The sequence below is a fragment of the Rhea americana genome, unplaced genomic scaffold, assembly GCF_003343005.1.
Source record: "Rhea americana isolate MKP2758 unplaced genomic scaffold, rheAme1 scaffold_17, whole genome shotgun sequence".
NCBI classification, from domain to species: Eukaryota; Metazoa; Chordata; class Aves; order Rheiformes; family Rheidae; genus Rhea; species Rhea americana.
The window spans coordinates 7458235-7474754 of NW_028185816.1; the positions used below are offsets into that span (position 1 = coordinate 7458235).

Here is a 16520-nt window from a genome sequence, read left to right on the forward strand (position 1 = left end):
AAAACAAGAAAAAAAAAAACCCAAACACTTCTTACTAGGGGCTTTGGACAGCCCCTTAAGGGGGTATTCATGACTTTCTTGTGAGTCACCGTCCAAAAATACTGTAAGTGCTATTCATTCAACTGGGCTAGCAGTGCAAGCTGGAAACAATCTAGGGAACTCTCCTCTTCAGGTCAGTGGGGGCTGGCAGCGTGCGCCCTGCTGCTGGGAATGAGGCGTGAGACGAGAAACAGCACAGCTTGGAAATTGCTCTCGTGCATATTCTGGTGAGGGACCAGCATTGCCAAGAGAAAAGGGCTTACTTGTTGCTCAGAACAAGAGCTGCAGATCCCCTTCAYGGCTCTCATCAGAACAGGGAAGGTTTCAATGCGGCTGAGGAAGATTAAGGCTAGGCAATAAAGTTATGTGAACTGGAAGAAAGAGAAAAGATGCTGAGCTAGGGAGAGACACGTGAAAATTCCTGCCATCCTGCACCAATTAGTGTTCTGTTGGGAAGGGTTGGAGAGTGTCTTTGGTGTATATCCAATTTATATATAGCCCAGAGGATCTTAGTGCCTGGAGCCCTCCTACTATAAAAATAGGTGAGAATCCATAAAAGCAGCATCATCTCATATATAGCACAAATCTTTTCTTACAAGATAGGCAAGAAGATAAATGCCTTAATTAGAAGTCTGAGTTATTTTTTTGTATGTTGCAGCTAACAACACAGAACATGGGCTCCTGATCAAATACCAAGGCAGTAAATCAATGGAGGGTCTTTGCTACTGTTCATGAAATGTTCCAGCTGTGCTCCTAAGGATTATAATGTCAACAGAACTCTTGATTTGAATCACAGCCTTGCCTTCACTCAGGGGCCATATATTAGTCTTGAAAAGCAGACAGTGTTTCATCGTGTAGAGAAAATAAGTGCTGAGCTGAAAATAAAATGGTGATGTAGGGCAGGAAAACTGCAACACAGCCAAAGGAGAGACAGGGCAAATTTTAGCAGGAACTTCTAGAAATGTGAATGTTAAGATATTTCTCCATGCTTTCAATGGTTTAATATAAAGTTTACAAGTTTAAGATTAATTCTTCCAGATACATTTAGACAGTACTTAGCCRTCCGATTAAGTGCCCCGTTGGTGTGAATCATTATGGCTCCACATGCCACGYGGCATGGCCAAGGTAGTCATGCCCGTTGACTTCGGCCATGGATCTAGTTCTCACATAGAGTATAATATATGCCAGCAATCCCAGGAAGCAAGATGTATCTTTTGATAAAGGTAAATCGTCTGGGAGAACAAATATTCTTCTGGATAATTTTAATGGTTATGCTTCTGCTTAAAGACTCTACAGTTGAGGAAAACTAGACTGTAGTCCATTGAGCTTGATTCACGAAAGCAGTGTAAAAGGTGTAGCTTTGCCTTAACAAAATGCTTGAAATTTCCTGAGACTATTTTGACATTTAGCAGGTATCCCCTTGCAATCATTGCAACAATCTTGACAATCCATGTGCAACCATGCAAAAAAAAAAAAAAAAAAAAAAAAAAAAAAAAAAGAAAAGAAACCCTAAAGATTCTCCTAATGATGACCTTGAAGGTGTTGACTAGGTCACAGTGGTAGTGTCGTACTGCAGTTTGCACATTTTTTACTTTTTTTATACCTATAGGAATCAGATGCTCCCAAAGTACATACGATACACACTAGAATCTTGATTATCTAAAGCTCAGCCATAGTCTCTCTTTCCTATAATACAGTTCTATCTTTGGTATTTATTGCTTACATTGAAAAGTATCTCAGTTATTCAAAACCCTAGTTACTCAGATTCAGTAAGTAGACCATTAAATCAGTTTGCAATTAATACAGCTGGCCCAAAATCATTTCCCCTCCTGTAGCTGTATTGAATCTATACAGAATTTGCCTTGAAAGTATCTGATAAGAGAAAGATTTAGTTTTACTTTGAGTACTTCTGTCAAAAGGAAGAAGAGAAATTATAGCCCTAACACTACTGGAATTTTGCATAGGTTTACATACTTATAACTTTAAAAGAGCAGGAAAGCTGGTCACCCTGCCTCTCTGAAATACAGAATTAATTGAAAATCATRCTTTTTACTGGCACAAAGGTCAAAAAGTAGCTCGAGTACAATGAAGTTGGGGAGATGAGCCAAGTTCTTGAAATGTAGTACTAGTTTATATTGCTCTTACTCTTGCAGAGTCATGATTCTCACCGTGGCCAACAGTAGCACACTTTCTGGCTTTGCATTTTGTTTATTTTGCTTCCACATCATCACCTTACTGGAACGTCTGAAGCCTGCGCAGAGCCCCAGCTCTCACTCCCTCTACCGGCTGCCAGACTGGAGCCAGATTTCACACGGGCRTCTGCAACCGTGACCCAGCCATCATTGTTAGACCCAGCATACAGCTTTTTTGCCAATAATTCTCATTTTACCGTTCACTTGCATATCATAAGCATCTCTTCTGATGGGTCTCTAAGCAAGAGCACACAGGTGCCAAAGTTGAATGTACAGTTTTATAAAGAAAGCTTAAAGCTATTAATGTTTGTCAAGACAATCAGTCCAGCCAAATAAAAAAAAATATGAATTTTCTCATAATTAAGTGAACTTGCCATATCACATCTGCAAGTAAATTGTTCTTCTGGTTTATAAAAATGTATTTGTCTCAGTTATAGCAATTCCTTCCTGTAAGGAAGGACTGAATAAAAACCTGTAGACCCTACCTGGCAGGCCTCTAAACCTGTTCTATTTTCTCTTTTTCCTTCCCCCTCTCTTTTTTTTCTTTTTCCTCTGGCAATTTTTTATGTCAGAAGTAGTACCACAATAGCAACTCAAGGCGTGAACGTACTTTTCTTACCTCTCTTTGGTTGTACTTTAATCTGTCCATATTTCCTGTTCAATTCTGCTCTGTCAAGGTGGAATAGAAGGCACAGAGTGTCTTTCTGCAGCTTTTTGACCAAATGTTTCACTGTTTTAAAATAACATACATCTTCCTTTGCATAGTTTTACATGTTCTTTACATAGACCATAACCTACCTTTGCTCAAAAAAACACCAGGAAAGCCTACCTTTCCAAGCCACCTTTAAAATTAGAAGCTTGTTATAGTAGTCAAATCCTGCAATATGCTGCACATGAGTTCTTTAAATTGTATCTTTTTTATAGGAATCTTATCACTTTAAAAATTTAGAGAGTTTTCACCTTTTCTAGAGCCATCATGGGAAATCCGCACAAGTGTGTCACAGTTCATATAAGATTATTTTAAAACTTTTTAATTTTCTGTGAAAAAGAAATTACATTAAGTGCTTAGACTGTGCCATGAGACATAACAATGCCTTTGCAAGAAGACATTTGTTTACTGAAAGAGGCCTTAGTTTTTGCTCTTGGTAGAGAATCTAGGATTTGTTAGAATTTAAAACAAGAAGCAGTAGCAAGCTCACCTTAATGTAGTCTGAAATATGGGGCAAAAGCTCAAAAAAAAAAGAGTACTAGAAGAACGCTAAATTTGGCTCTTCCCTCTTTTCCTTACAGGAAATGGTAAACCTGCCATTAAACCCAAGAAAATACCTGTTCCTTTTCATACTGTCCTGAAGGAGCTCTGTAGCCTTTATAGTCACAAAGCAAAATAGCTGTAAAATACAACTCAGGCCCTGAGTTCAGACCCCCTCACCTCACTCTCCAGGTGAGCACAAACAGAACAAGACRATTTGAGAACAAAGATGAAATTTGAGAAGTGCTCAAGTAGTGAGGTCTGCTGCAGCCCCTTGGGAGGGGTTAGCCCAGAGGCAAGCCCTCATCAAAACTAACACAGCAGGAGCTCAGCTTAGTGAGAAGATGGCCTACAGCTGCTTTTCTGGGGATTTGTGGGGCAGGGAGCTGAGACAGCTGTGGGGAATTAATGAGCCTCTGCTATAAGAGAGGTCTGGAGCTTTTCTTTGGGTTGAAATTCTTTCTAAAGAGTGGTGGAGTTGCCTTGAGCATGGTCTGAGGTGGGTTTGCTAGGTTGCTCAGATGCTTCAGGCATTGTGGGATCTCATTTGACCTTTAGAATATGCAGCTATAGGTACAATGGAGGAGAGAAAAGGTGGAAGGTTTTCTGAAAATGTAGAGAAAAATACTGAACTGGGGGGCAGGGGGTGAAGTGTTTGCAGGGGGAAAGGCTCTGGCATCAATCCTGCTTAAAACTGGGGAACTGCTGAAGAACAGGAAAGCAAAAGAGGTAATGTGCAACCAGAAAGTGAGTTAGGTCTGTGCAATGCAGAGATATGGAGAAAATGACTATTGGGTTGAGCTGTGGTTTTGTAGTATCACCCCTCATTTCCTGCACAGTCCTTGCATTTCTGTAACTAATGGCTGTATTGGACACCTGGCTGATCATGCCTTTTTATTCTTTATTTTTTAGGAAAGCACTACCACCTGAGGAGCTTTACACTGCTTCTCTGAGGGCTATACAATCCCAGCCCCATCAGGCCTTCAAGGGGGGGCTGTTGCTATTTGTGTGCACTATAGATGCAGCCCTCTAGAGTCCTCTATTGAAAAGCTGGGCAATTCATCCATCTCTCCAGTAACCACTTCTTTTAAAACAATCTATCTCAAAGTTTCTTTGAATTTGTCCAGCACCACATAATTACACTCTCCTCATTATATATTAGGAGATTTAGCTGGGTTGCAGGCCTGAGTGTCTGAATTTAAGACTGCATTAAATAATTGAGCTSTAAAAGCTAGATCTAGTGGGAGGTCTTGCCACTGCTGTTAATGTTTATTCTCTTCAAATTTACCTTTTCTGACTAGTGACTGGTCTGCACAGGACAGTGCAGGGGATTGATCTGTCTCCCACACAAGCAGTCTTTTTCCTGGTTTTAAATAATCAGTAATTGCCTGTTTTGGAGGGGCTTTTTTCTTTCAATTCTATATATTTTGGATGATTTGCTAACTTATTACAACTTCCTTTCTTTTGACTTAGCATCAAGATGTCTCTAAACTCCCTTCATAGAAAAATCATTTCCTCAAACATAAACAGCTCGTATTACAATAGAATTACTACAGCTTTGGGGATTATTGCTGTGGGAAACCATAGTATTTTCTTTAATAGGTAAAGCAAAGATAGTGAACTTCTTGCGGTCAGAAAGGGGAGGTACTCTGGATGTCAGGAAGGCTTCTCTTCTGCTATGCAATGGTGGCATCTAAACTATGGCAGAACTATAATGGGACAGAGTTTTCTTTAACCATCTAAATTTGGAGGTGGCCTGAGAATGCTAACAAAGGAGGACAGTTACCATCAACTGTTCTTTAATTATAGATCTGCTTGTTCACCTTTCCAAATCCTTCAAACCTTCCGAAAGGAAATAGGAGACATTTGAACTTGAGCTCTGCTGAAAACTTCAAAGGCACTATTTAAGATAGCTTTAAAAAAAGCCAATGAGTTCAATATGTTTTTTCCCCCCTATATGCAAAGCATTTAACTACTGATAATACAAGAAGAAAGAAAACAAATCTTCTATAATAGAAGAGGAATCAGATATGTGGAATTAAAGAAATTGCTACCCTATCCTAGCTATTCAGTTTTGTTATATCTGTTAGTTCTCACAAGGGTACAAGTTTTCTAGATATCCTAGGGGCTTAGCATACGTATTCTCTCTCTCTCCTTCGTTTTGCTACTTTATGCTGCTGAAATAAACCTTGTGAACGTTATGGCTACGGACAGTACTCTCATTTAAGCAATAGTACATCCAAGACCCAAGGCACCTTTTTCTTACAAAAAAATAAAAAAAACTATTTTGTTCAATTATGCTCCTAACATATTTATTGCATGCATTCATGAAAGACACAACATATTCCAAAGTCTTGTTTAAATTTTCACAGTGTCATAAGGTCAAGTGGAAGATGATTCAAGTCCATGRGGAATAATGGAATAAGTTTCAGCACCTTTGGTGGGAGCTGGGTTGGGCTTAATTCAGCAATTACAGCTGAAAAGACGAAGTTTGTGGTGTTGATGTTTGTTTATGACTGATTCAAATCACTGCAATAGAGCGGAGTCTTCTGTGTGTATTATGCCTGGTAGCTTCACTTGAAACTGTAAGAACAAAATTTATTCTCGAAGTAGAGATAAACATGATAAATTCAAGTAAAAATTTTTGCAGTTAGCTATTTACATGTCTCCTTTCATTCATGTAAAAATTCAGGTCTCTTGTTTATAGGTTAGAAATTGGTCGTTTCTTCTTGCTGTCGTTTTAATGGTTGTAATGTGTATAAAGGAACATTTGCAGTTACAAATATTTCACTCACTGAGTCAGTTTCTCTCTCAGGGCTCTTTGTCCATGACGCAGATTTGGGGGAGAACATCCATTTCCTGTTACAAATGCTGTTTTAGCCTACACACCTGTGAGAGAAGACCACCAAGAGCAGCCACAAAGGAGGGGACCTCATACTGTTATCTCTGTGCCACTGTTAAGCACAAGCAAAGGTTTCAGCTGTAATGCCAAGAGGCCTTCCAACTGCATTGTTTTGTGATATCTCACATTGCACTATTGGCTACTGTTTTAAATGTATTTACTTGTCTGTTCTTCTGAGCTCATATTTACTGAAGATGCTGTGAATCAAATAATATGTGACTAAAAGTAGTGTGTTGTAGCAACTTTGCTGTCTAGATATTTTTCACTCTATACAGTTCTGGACTGGACTAAACCTTCTGAGAGCTGGGGGTGTAACCACATCCTCCAGTTCAGATAGTTACAAGAAACAGTCAAGCTTTATCAAACAAATAGCTAAACTAATACCAGCCCCATTTCAAAAACAGGTCCATGCAACCCCTGGAAACAAAGGCATGTGTGGTCAAAAGGATTTCTTTGTCTATTGTTTTGCAGAGGGTTGTATCTCTGTGAAGAGAGGCAACAAAGAGAAGAAATATCAGAAAGCAAGGCGGGAAATCCAATAGCTCACAAAAGCAGTGGAGTGAAGGAAAGAAGTCTGAGTATTGTTTTATGCTTGTGGTGAGTAAGGAAAACATATTTTTTACATTCTTTGAAAATAAATATGATGTCCTCAAGAAAAATCATCAGTTTCTCTTCTAAGTGTGTAATTCTGGTGTTACAAGCATGAAGTGGTTTCCAGGAAAAAAATGTGGTTTACCAATACTCTGCCGAAGTAAATGGGTGATGGTAGCAGGGCTTGTAGAAATGAATGTAAAACCTATATCAAGTGGTGAATCAGAGTTGGAAATATCACAGAAGGACTATAATAGGAGCTCAGGACAACAGAGAAATGACACTCAATGATGGATAAAATCCATACTGAGAAAGCGGAAGAAAATGTGCAAGTAAACTGGGAAACAATTTATGCTTTCTAACTTAGTTATTCAAGATGAGGTAGTTATTTATGTTGCATGCACAATTTTTGTTTTTTATGAACCAACAACTGCAAAGGTACCAGCATAATCAAATACTCAAAGACCAGAATATTTTGCATGAGGTTTTGGCTAGACTGGACCATAAAAGCTATGATGGGCTAAAGCAAGGATTAAATAAACTAGAAAATATCTGCTTCAGATATAAATCAGGATGTCCTAGAGCAGACCGCATGTCATCTGTCTGGAAGAGTAACTGCATCAAATGCAGAACTTAGGAACTTTTCTTCTGAGTTAGTCACCTGCAGAGGCCAGTGAGGAGACATCATGTCGTCCCAGCTCAGATAACACTGAACATCTCTGTCTCAGTTGGAGAAAATCCCAACAGAGCTTACTTGGCTCTGATCCACAGTATCGCACAAATGAAAAGCTGGAAGGGTGGCAGAAAATGGACTTCCTATAAACCAAAATGAACAGGGCAGCTCTAACAAAGCCAAGCCTCGGGAGCCTACACCCCCGAGGCATCCCAAACTGCTAGCAAGGATTTCCAAAGCTAAATTGGCAATGGGACRTTTTACAGATGTTCAGCTCAGTTTCATCTTGCATGTCTTGATCATTGAAAGAAGACAAATGACTCTCTCAAATGCTGTAGTTTGCTGCAGAACTTGAATCATCTATTGGAATAATGCACATGAGAAGGAAGCAAATCATAGAAACTGTTTGCCAGAAACCCTCAACGCACAGTTCTCTGCCTCATGCTCTTGAAGGAAAATGACATTCAAGTCCAGTTCYGGTAATTTATGCATGACTGGGAAAATGAAACGACATTCGTAAATTGTACAGTGTAAAATTAGATGGCAAGAGTTCAATGTAGAGTTGAAAATGKCACTGAAAGAAATCCTTTTACAATGTGGTGGAGATGAGGGAGGTGAAGAAAGAGTGAAAACGTGTGTAGTGTGGACCTGGGGTACTCAGCACCAGGATTTTTTCTATGTAGATCTGTTGATCTGCATAGATCTGCATAGACTACTTGCTAATGCAGACATCATCATGAGATGCTGGGGACTGAAATGGCCTTCAAATCACAAAACAATGGAAAATTTACCTGATGCATAACCAAAAGGCTGCAGCAGATGAGTTTTTTTTATGAGGTTTGGCTGCCCTGAATGATTCTTCTTTTCGGATGAATTAGGGATGCTGGTGAACTTCTGAAATTTGAACTACACAAAGTGTTTACAAATTCTGCAAAGCAAAATGAGTAAAAATCAGATTTTTCTTGAGAAAAGAAAAGATGAAAAGATAATGAGATGAAAAGATAAAGTCACTCAAGCAACTTTTAAAAGAGAAGACAGCTTGACTTTATAACCCTAGTAAGAGGATAGCAGTAATTCAAGTCTTGCAATGCATCTCATAAGGTTCTGGACCAAATAAAATGATTTATAAGATACAACTGGGATAATTATCAGTGATAGAATTTCAKCATATCTGTATCTAGGGATTGTTGAATTCATGACTGCAAAAARAATATTAAGTAATGAATGTCTTTAATGAAAAATATTTCAACAGAAACAATAATATTTATCAGAAGTTTTTTTTTAAGACAAATCCCAAAGCATCCCTTTCAAATTGCTGCAATGAGACTAAGCAAAGAAGAATTCTAAGAATGTTAATGAAAATGTTTTGATTGATATGAATAGTTGGGTTAGGATAATATGAAAATCATCATTTACCTACACTAATTAAAATGACACTACCTGAATGAGTTAATTTTTACTTTTCTCCCCTTCCCTTCCTTTTTTTTGAGTGTCACTATTTTAAACTTTATTAGGATGAAAAGTGAAACTGAGATAGGGAKATAGTCAGTGTATTAAACTAAACTTCATTGAAATTCCCTATGGGAAGGTGGTTAAAACAACATTCATACATCAAACACATAATGCAGCTCAAAACAGAAGCTTGTGTAAGCAGATGGTTTCTGTTATTAAAGCTGTTCCTGTGTCACCTATAGCACAGGAACAGTTTTATCCACCGTTGCATCATGGAAGTAGCTTRAACCTCTATAAAAGAGGTAGAAGAACAAAAGAATGAGCAGAAAACTTGAGAAAGACAGAAAACCAAAGGATATGGTCAGTGTACACACTTGTCCCTGAGAAAAGCAAGGAGTGAAGTCTAAATGCTTACAGAAAAGGGACTCGGAGCTGGAGTGGAAGTGCTGTCTTTGTGTCTTGAAACAGGACAGGAGTCTGTCCACTCTCTTTAGATAGACAGGATTGTGTCAAAAAAATACCTGATGCCCTTTTTTTTCCTCCTGATTAAAAAAAAAAAAAAAAAAAAAAAAAACTCTGCAACAACAGCTTGGAGTGGGGAGAGAAACTGAGAATGGACCTTATCTTTTCTAATATCTGGGGTGAAAAATGTCTAGCTCAGGTGCTAAAAATGAGATATGAGGAAAAGGGCACTCATGGTCTTCAGCCCAGGGTCTCTCTCCTGCCAGGCAGTCACAGTGATGCTTTCCTTCCCTGGAGTTTTGCTCCTGAGGCTTGCAAGCTGTGCGGGCTGCCTAACCTCCCTCTCTTTCCTACCCAGTCAACTTGTTTAGCTCCCACCAGCGCCTTGGAGGGGAAATGCAGTGTTGCAATAGGGTAGCTTGGTATAATCAACCACATGGCCCATACTCTACCACACCTGAAAAACAGCAGGTAAAATCTAACTCTCTCCAGTGGTAGAACCAACCTGCAACAGGTACCTTGAASGCTGCAGCAGTTTGGACCTTGCATGGCTCACAGGACAGTAAGCAAAATGGAAAACATGAAATTTTTGGTTTCTTTTTCAGTCTCTCTGTTCTTTCACTGGCTACTCAGTTGCTCCTGATACAGAGGATGTGATACTGCCAGATTGCTTCTGTTCATTTCCCATTAGCATTTTCAGTTATTTTTTTTTAAAGCAAGCAAATTTGGGAACACAGTCTGCAATTTTCTGTAYCCCCCCCCTTTTTTTTAACCTAGGTCTATTCCACACTCTACATGACATTATTTAATGTGCATCATTTCAGTATCTTATGGTTTTGATTTAATGGAAAGCAGAGCTGAAAGAATTTTGACTTTCTTATTCAAACTTTGTTTTCTTCTTTAATAGAATATTACAAAGGGGTACAAAGGTGAAAGTAATGGAGCATACTTTTTCGTAGGAAAATGCCTTTATCTTCTTAACATTATGAGTATGTGAGCAGCACTAAATCTACTATTATTAGGCTTACTGAGCTCATTTTATAGACTCTTTTTACTTCTCTTTCTCACAGAATTCTCCCCCTAATGATGAAAGACTTTCATTAATTGTTTTTAAATGACCATGCTGTTATTCAGTAGATAGCTCATAATAAGTCTTTTGTATCAAGATGACYTTGAATTGAGTTTGCACCTAACTCTGTTTCTATGTAATGTAATATTTAACTTCACAGATCTTTGGTTAAATTTTCATTTTAGAGCTATTTCATCAAAATAACAAACACTTAAAAAGAAAATAAAATCAGGACATAGCAGCCACCTTAAATCAGTGAATCACTACAAGTTTTGTATGGCCAGCATGGCTAAGATTTTTTCCAAAGTAGTTAAATCATATTTATCCTGGAACTAAGAGTTTCTGTAGAAAACTTAACTAAAGAAAAGCATCTGATAAGGATTCCTATCTCCAGTGCTGAACTTCCATAGAGCAACACCATAAACTCAGCTTTAACAACATATTCTATCCTAGAAGGAGATTCATCAGCTGGTAAACAGATTTACATTGAATCTACTGAACCTTAGCTTTTTCAAGATTCATTTAACTTAATGACAAGATCAGGTGTCTTGGTTTTTTTTAATTAAACAAATTCAAGAATACTCTAGTAATGTGCAGGTCTACTGAAATAGAGTAAATTACAGTTTCTGGTTACCTGAATGTCATGGGAAAAAAAATAAAACTGATACTGACTGATCATAAAATAAAAATAAATGTATGCAAGTTACAAAATAAGCGAGTTTTGCAATTTCTATATTCCATAAAAATAGGAATTTAGTCCTTTAGCAGGAACTGCCAAAAAAAAGCTATGAAAGTGCTGTGCTTTCTCTCAGCACACAAAGTTGATAAATGTAAAATATTCATATGATTTGGGAGGACAGATTCACTGAGAGAACACCCTAAGGAAGTTAGAATGAAAATAATATTTTTTTTTTTAGAAAAGAAAATCATTAAAAGGCCACTGACAAAATTGTTACATCAAACTAATTTACATTTGAATGTGCCTTAGTTTATCTCGCATCTCCTTTACCATAAGTAATAATTCTAAAATAACTAAAAGTACAGTGTATAAAAAATGTCCACGTTTATGCCTGTCATACAATCACAGCTGTTAGTCTTTTTAGAAGTCCTTTGAAGACTCTTGCTTCTGGTCTCCATACCAGCTCCTCCATCGCCCCTAGTGCCCTCTCCTCCTTCTCTGGTTCTTGCTCAGAGGCTTCATGAGACTCTCTTGGTATTTTACATTTGTGTGAAAAAGTCGCACCGTTTCATGGTCTTTGTTGTCCAATACTCTGGGCAGAAAGAGAGACGACTTCTGTGTCCTGCGAGTTTTAAAACCTCGCCTGGGTCGTCCTTTCCCATTGACTGAGACATACCAGAGTCTCTCTGCGCTGRTCTTGCGTTTGGTGTTGGCTCTGTTGGGCACAGTCTGGTACAGGCGGGATGCGTAAGTGTTATAACCCAACTCATGGATCCTTTCCACAAACTCACACTCTGCATTATAATTTTCCTGTAAAGCAAATATGACAAAATCTAAGAAGAAAAATAGATGGGCGATAGCTTGCTWGTACCTCATTTAGATTGGTCTAAAGTCTTACAAAAGTCTCTATTCATGTGATTGGAAAAACTTGGAGATGCTAAAAAAGAAGAGCTGAGTCTAAGCTGCTGGGCAGTAATATATGTATAAAGCTATAAGTTTCATTTGTTTGTGCTTACAGGCCTAAACATGCCTGTGAACTGGAAATATGATCTAATTGCTATCTATCAACTGTTGACACTTGTTAAAAAGGTAAAATCATATAGTTTAAAGTGTGGATGCTGAGTAAGTGTATAGCTAAATACATCTGCAGTCTATTACGAAGATTTGAGCTGTGAACAAGTTAGCTTTATGAAACTTCTTTGTTTGCATGAATGTACCAAAATGAAAGTCCCCTCTGCCCACCAAGTTCCTCCAAAATGTGAGGCTGCTCCTTTATTACAACCAAGTCCCTCTACATGTGCGTCCAGACAGACACGTGATGCTTCCTCCTACCTTCCTTGTAGATGGKATAAACTCATTTTCTCAGTACCTGTCCTCAAAACATCAGTCCTGCCATAAAGGAAAACAAATTCCCTTCCTAGATTTCACATTTTATCTATGAAAATTTGTCCCCTTTCATCTGGTCCTCAGCCAAAAAAGGCCTGCTTTACACTGTGTATCTTTTTTTTGCTGTCTTAAGTCTTTGCCTTAGCCCTGAGCCTACGACTTGAGTGTAAAATGTGTATGAGAAGAGAAGAGAGGGGAACGGCTGCAGTGTCCTTCACAGGGATTTTCCTTTGCAGACTCATCTCTGGCAGAAGTGGTGAAGACACCAGTACTGAGACTGGGGCCAGGACAGCTGTGGACTCTGCAGGACCCCTGCAGCATCCCACTAGCAATGTGTTTAATGCTGTTCACTCGCCAGAGATGCTRATAAGCATTTAACAAGGTTTTAAAGGACTCCGCATGTCTCAGTTTCGCAGTTGTAAAACGGAAGTGCCCTCCCTTGCGAGAACAAGGTTTTCGTATGCTGCAGTGCTGGAGCCCATGCTACTGCCATATGGAGGCAGAATTTACTTGATGTTTGCCTCAGTCCTAGGTGTAGTGGGTAGATTAGTACAGCCTGCTAAGGACTCCAAAAAGCCCTGCAGACTCARCTAACTGATTTTATTGACATGGAGATATTGGTGAACACAAGGATAACTGAGAATAGTTATTCCAATTTTGTTTCATAAAATGATCCCTGTATAATTATTCCAAAAGAAGCCAAACTTATTTGAAGTACAGAGCCTGATACAGGTTCCTGGCATAGCAGCATCACTGAAGTAGCTGGTCAGTTCTTCTAAGCAAGTAAAGCTTGGGGGAGAAGAAAGCCTAGGGAAGTTTCTCCTGAGCTGAGCCTTTACCCCTTGCTCCCCTCATGAAAAGAAAAGCTGTAGTGGAAAAGCTTTTCCTGAATGGTCCCTCCAGCTCTGAAACACAAGTCTGTGGGAAATTCTCTCTCTCAAACTTGAGCTGGAGCTCAAAAAATTACTGTTTCTCGTTGCACAGGAACTTTCCACGGGTGATGTTCCTCGGAATGTGACTCAGCTGATTGAACTGCAGGATGGCCTTTGGGGCAGACTGGTTTTGAGCTGATAGAAGAGAGCCATTGAAAAAGATGCCCAAATTTAACCAGCGTATTATCTGGAGGCATAGTAGTAGTCCAGCCTTAGCCCTGGCACAGCAGTGCTAGTATGTCTGCATTCCCCTTCAGTTGAATTTTCCTTTGCCAAAGTTATTTGTGGTCCAATTTTCTGTACCAGTAAAGAACCATCATCTTTATACATAGCCCCTTCCATCAGTGGGCATCGCATGAAACACACTAAAGAAGCTGGATCAAATACATTATCTGGAAAATGCTCTTGAAAAGGTGGAGTAAAATACACTGAAACAGGGAGGTAACTGAGAGCTGGTCTTGTTGATTGTGTTACCTAGGTTGCATTCACATGGAAAAAGCTCACATTGCTCGTGAATGCATCATACGGTTTAAACCAACAGAGTTAAATGGAATTGTTGAAGTAAGCAAATTTCACAAAACTTTATTTTACCTCCTTCAAATCTGCTTTCAGACCACAGGATTCCTGGACCACAGAGGAAACTGCATAATATGGTTGTTATACCATAACATCTCGTGTAATAGATCACAAGTTGCTGGAGATGTAATCAGAGACACCAGAAGAAATTCAAGTAGATAGATAATACATATAGTGTATAGAATGGTAAATACGGATGTATTTGCCCATGAGTGTAAAGCAGTAGAAGCTAAACTTTTTTTATTCACTGGGAGGGTAAGGGAGCTGGACTGAAAGGGCAAAACCACTGGTACCAGTAGGGTCGAGATTTTGCCTCAAAGATCAGGAGGAAAGCACCTACTTCAAGAAGCAGAATAAGGTATCTTCTTACACCTTCTCATACTTTCTTTCCTTGCTGTAGCCCCGCATTTTAGGCCCTGTTAATTCTCTCACTGCCTAACCCAATACTCTGCACAGAGAAACTCCTGTTAATGTCAGTAAGCTGTTTTTCTGTAATAGTGATCCTTGTAGGCTTCTAGATACTCTTCATCGGACATTTATACCCCCTTACCAGTGTGCCAGATCCACAGCAAATATAAATATGGATCATTTGGAACAGAGAGAGAAAGCCTGCACTGCAACAGCTGGCTCCTGAGAGCTTTCCCAGTGTGTACAATTGCCCAGGGCTTTGGCTGTGAGAAATACCTTTGGCCACAGGGGCAATAAGAAAGTAAGAACACAGCCACTTTCCTCTGAGAATCTCAAATCTTTTAAAAAATATACCAGTTAGTTGCCTATAACAAATCCAGAGAGAGATCTGTCATAACATTAAATGTTTTCTCTATAAACAGTTGCTTGTAGGAAATCAGTGCTCCCCACTGGACCCATTCTCCCCATAGAAAATTACCAGAGTATGCCAGAGCTTTAAGAAAAACTTACCGATGCATAAAGTCTGCCCCTTTTGTTCATGGCCAGGTATCTGCCTGAGAACAAGCCCTTGATGGCAACAATTCCGACATCGACAGCAGTTATTTCCAGAATACCTAGAAACGGAAACAATTAGGAGATTTGTAATTGCTGCCCACCATCTGTAAGGTTTTGAGATACATTTGACTGATACTTACCTGCAGAGCAGGATTTCACAGCTGCCACTAGCTCACACCAAAATCATACTGGAACCATGTGAACAAAACCAGACTATTGTTTGAAACCATATTAAACAACAATGACATGGGCATTGTTTGAGACAAGCTTGACAATAAATCCTTCGATGTCTGATTGAGATTGCACTCTTTCAAAAATGAAAAAAAATCTGACACTGAACTAGAGGCTCACTTAATCCTATATGTATATTAAAAAAGTTTAAATCCTCTTTAATGCTTAGGAACACAAGAGCTCTTGACTTATTGAGACCAGACACAAAGCTGTCCATTTGGGGACAAAGCTCTTGCTGAGGTCTCCAGAGGGTAAAAGAGAGCGAGTCGGCTGCATTTTAGAGCTGTGTATATAATCATGAAAGGAACTTGTCGTTTAGGAGGTCAACGTAGCCCTCCAGACAAGGACAATATGACTGCCTGAGTCAAATTAAAAGGGAGGGGATGTTTCAGGCCATCAAAGATGGGGTCTCTAATACCTGACAAGTGTCATAAGCGAGGCTGGCACACTGCCTACTAAAAAGATTATGTCCAGTCAGAGATGCCATGATACGGAGGGAGGCACAAATGGTCCAGGGAAAGATGTGTTGTATGTGCATAGCTCTCCAGCAACCTCTCAAGTCCTGCTCTCACCTCAGCAGCTCTGGCCCAATGCCTAGGTACTTTCCACCAGTGTTTGGGAGCTGAGATGCAGCCCAAACCCATCGCTGCCTTTTGGCAGCGCTAAAGCAGAGCCGTGGGCCTGCCCGCGTTGCGGAGCCGGACCACTGGCCCGATCGTGCCTGGGACGGTCCAGGTGGTTACGGTACAGCTGTTTTGAATCACCCGCCACTTTGCTGCTGAAGGATGCCTCCTCCGGCGGGTTCCTCTGGGAAATAGCGCTTTTCCTTTATGGACTTCAGACACATCCCCGAGGTCTCCCTATCGCTGCGAGCCATCGCCAGGGCGGCTGGTGCTTCCTGGGGCTGGGGCAGCGGCGGGGGCTGCCGGGGCTCCCCCGGGGCCGCTCCCCCTCTCCCCCTGCCGGCGCACGAACCCCCTCGCTCCGACATATCCCGTTTCATCTTAATTACGGCCGAGCCCGGCACATGTCAGGGGGCAGATGTGCCTTGGCCCGCCGCAGCTCGGTCCCCGCGGAGACGCGCCGGGGAGGCCGGCGGGAGGCGAGCGGCAGCCGCAACCCTC

At 40.1% G+C, this 16520-nt stretch overlaps 1 protein-coding gene across 1 annotated transcript in view; it reads right to left on the bottom strand.

Annotated features, from left to right (window-relative positions):
- Positions 1-11615: 11615 nt before the first annotated feature.
- The window catches only part of FGF3 (fibroblast growth factor 3), a 5371-nt gene continuing 466 nt past the window's right edge, over positions 11616-16520 (bottom strand). The window contains exons 2-3 of the mRNA XM_085300990.1: positions 15121-15224; positions 11616-12118 (exon numbers count right to left, since the gene is read on the bottom strand). Coding sequence (XP_085157116.1) covers positions 11786-12118; positions 15121-15224 — 437 coding nt within the window. The 3' untranslated portion in view covers positions 11616-11785. The remainder of the gene's footprint in view (positions 12119-15120; positions 15225-16520) is intronic.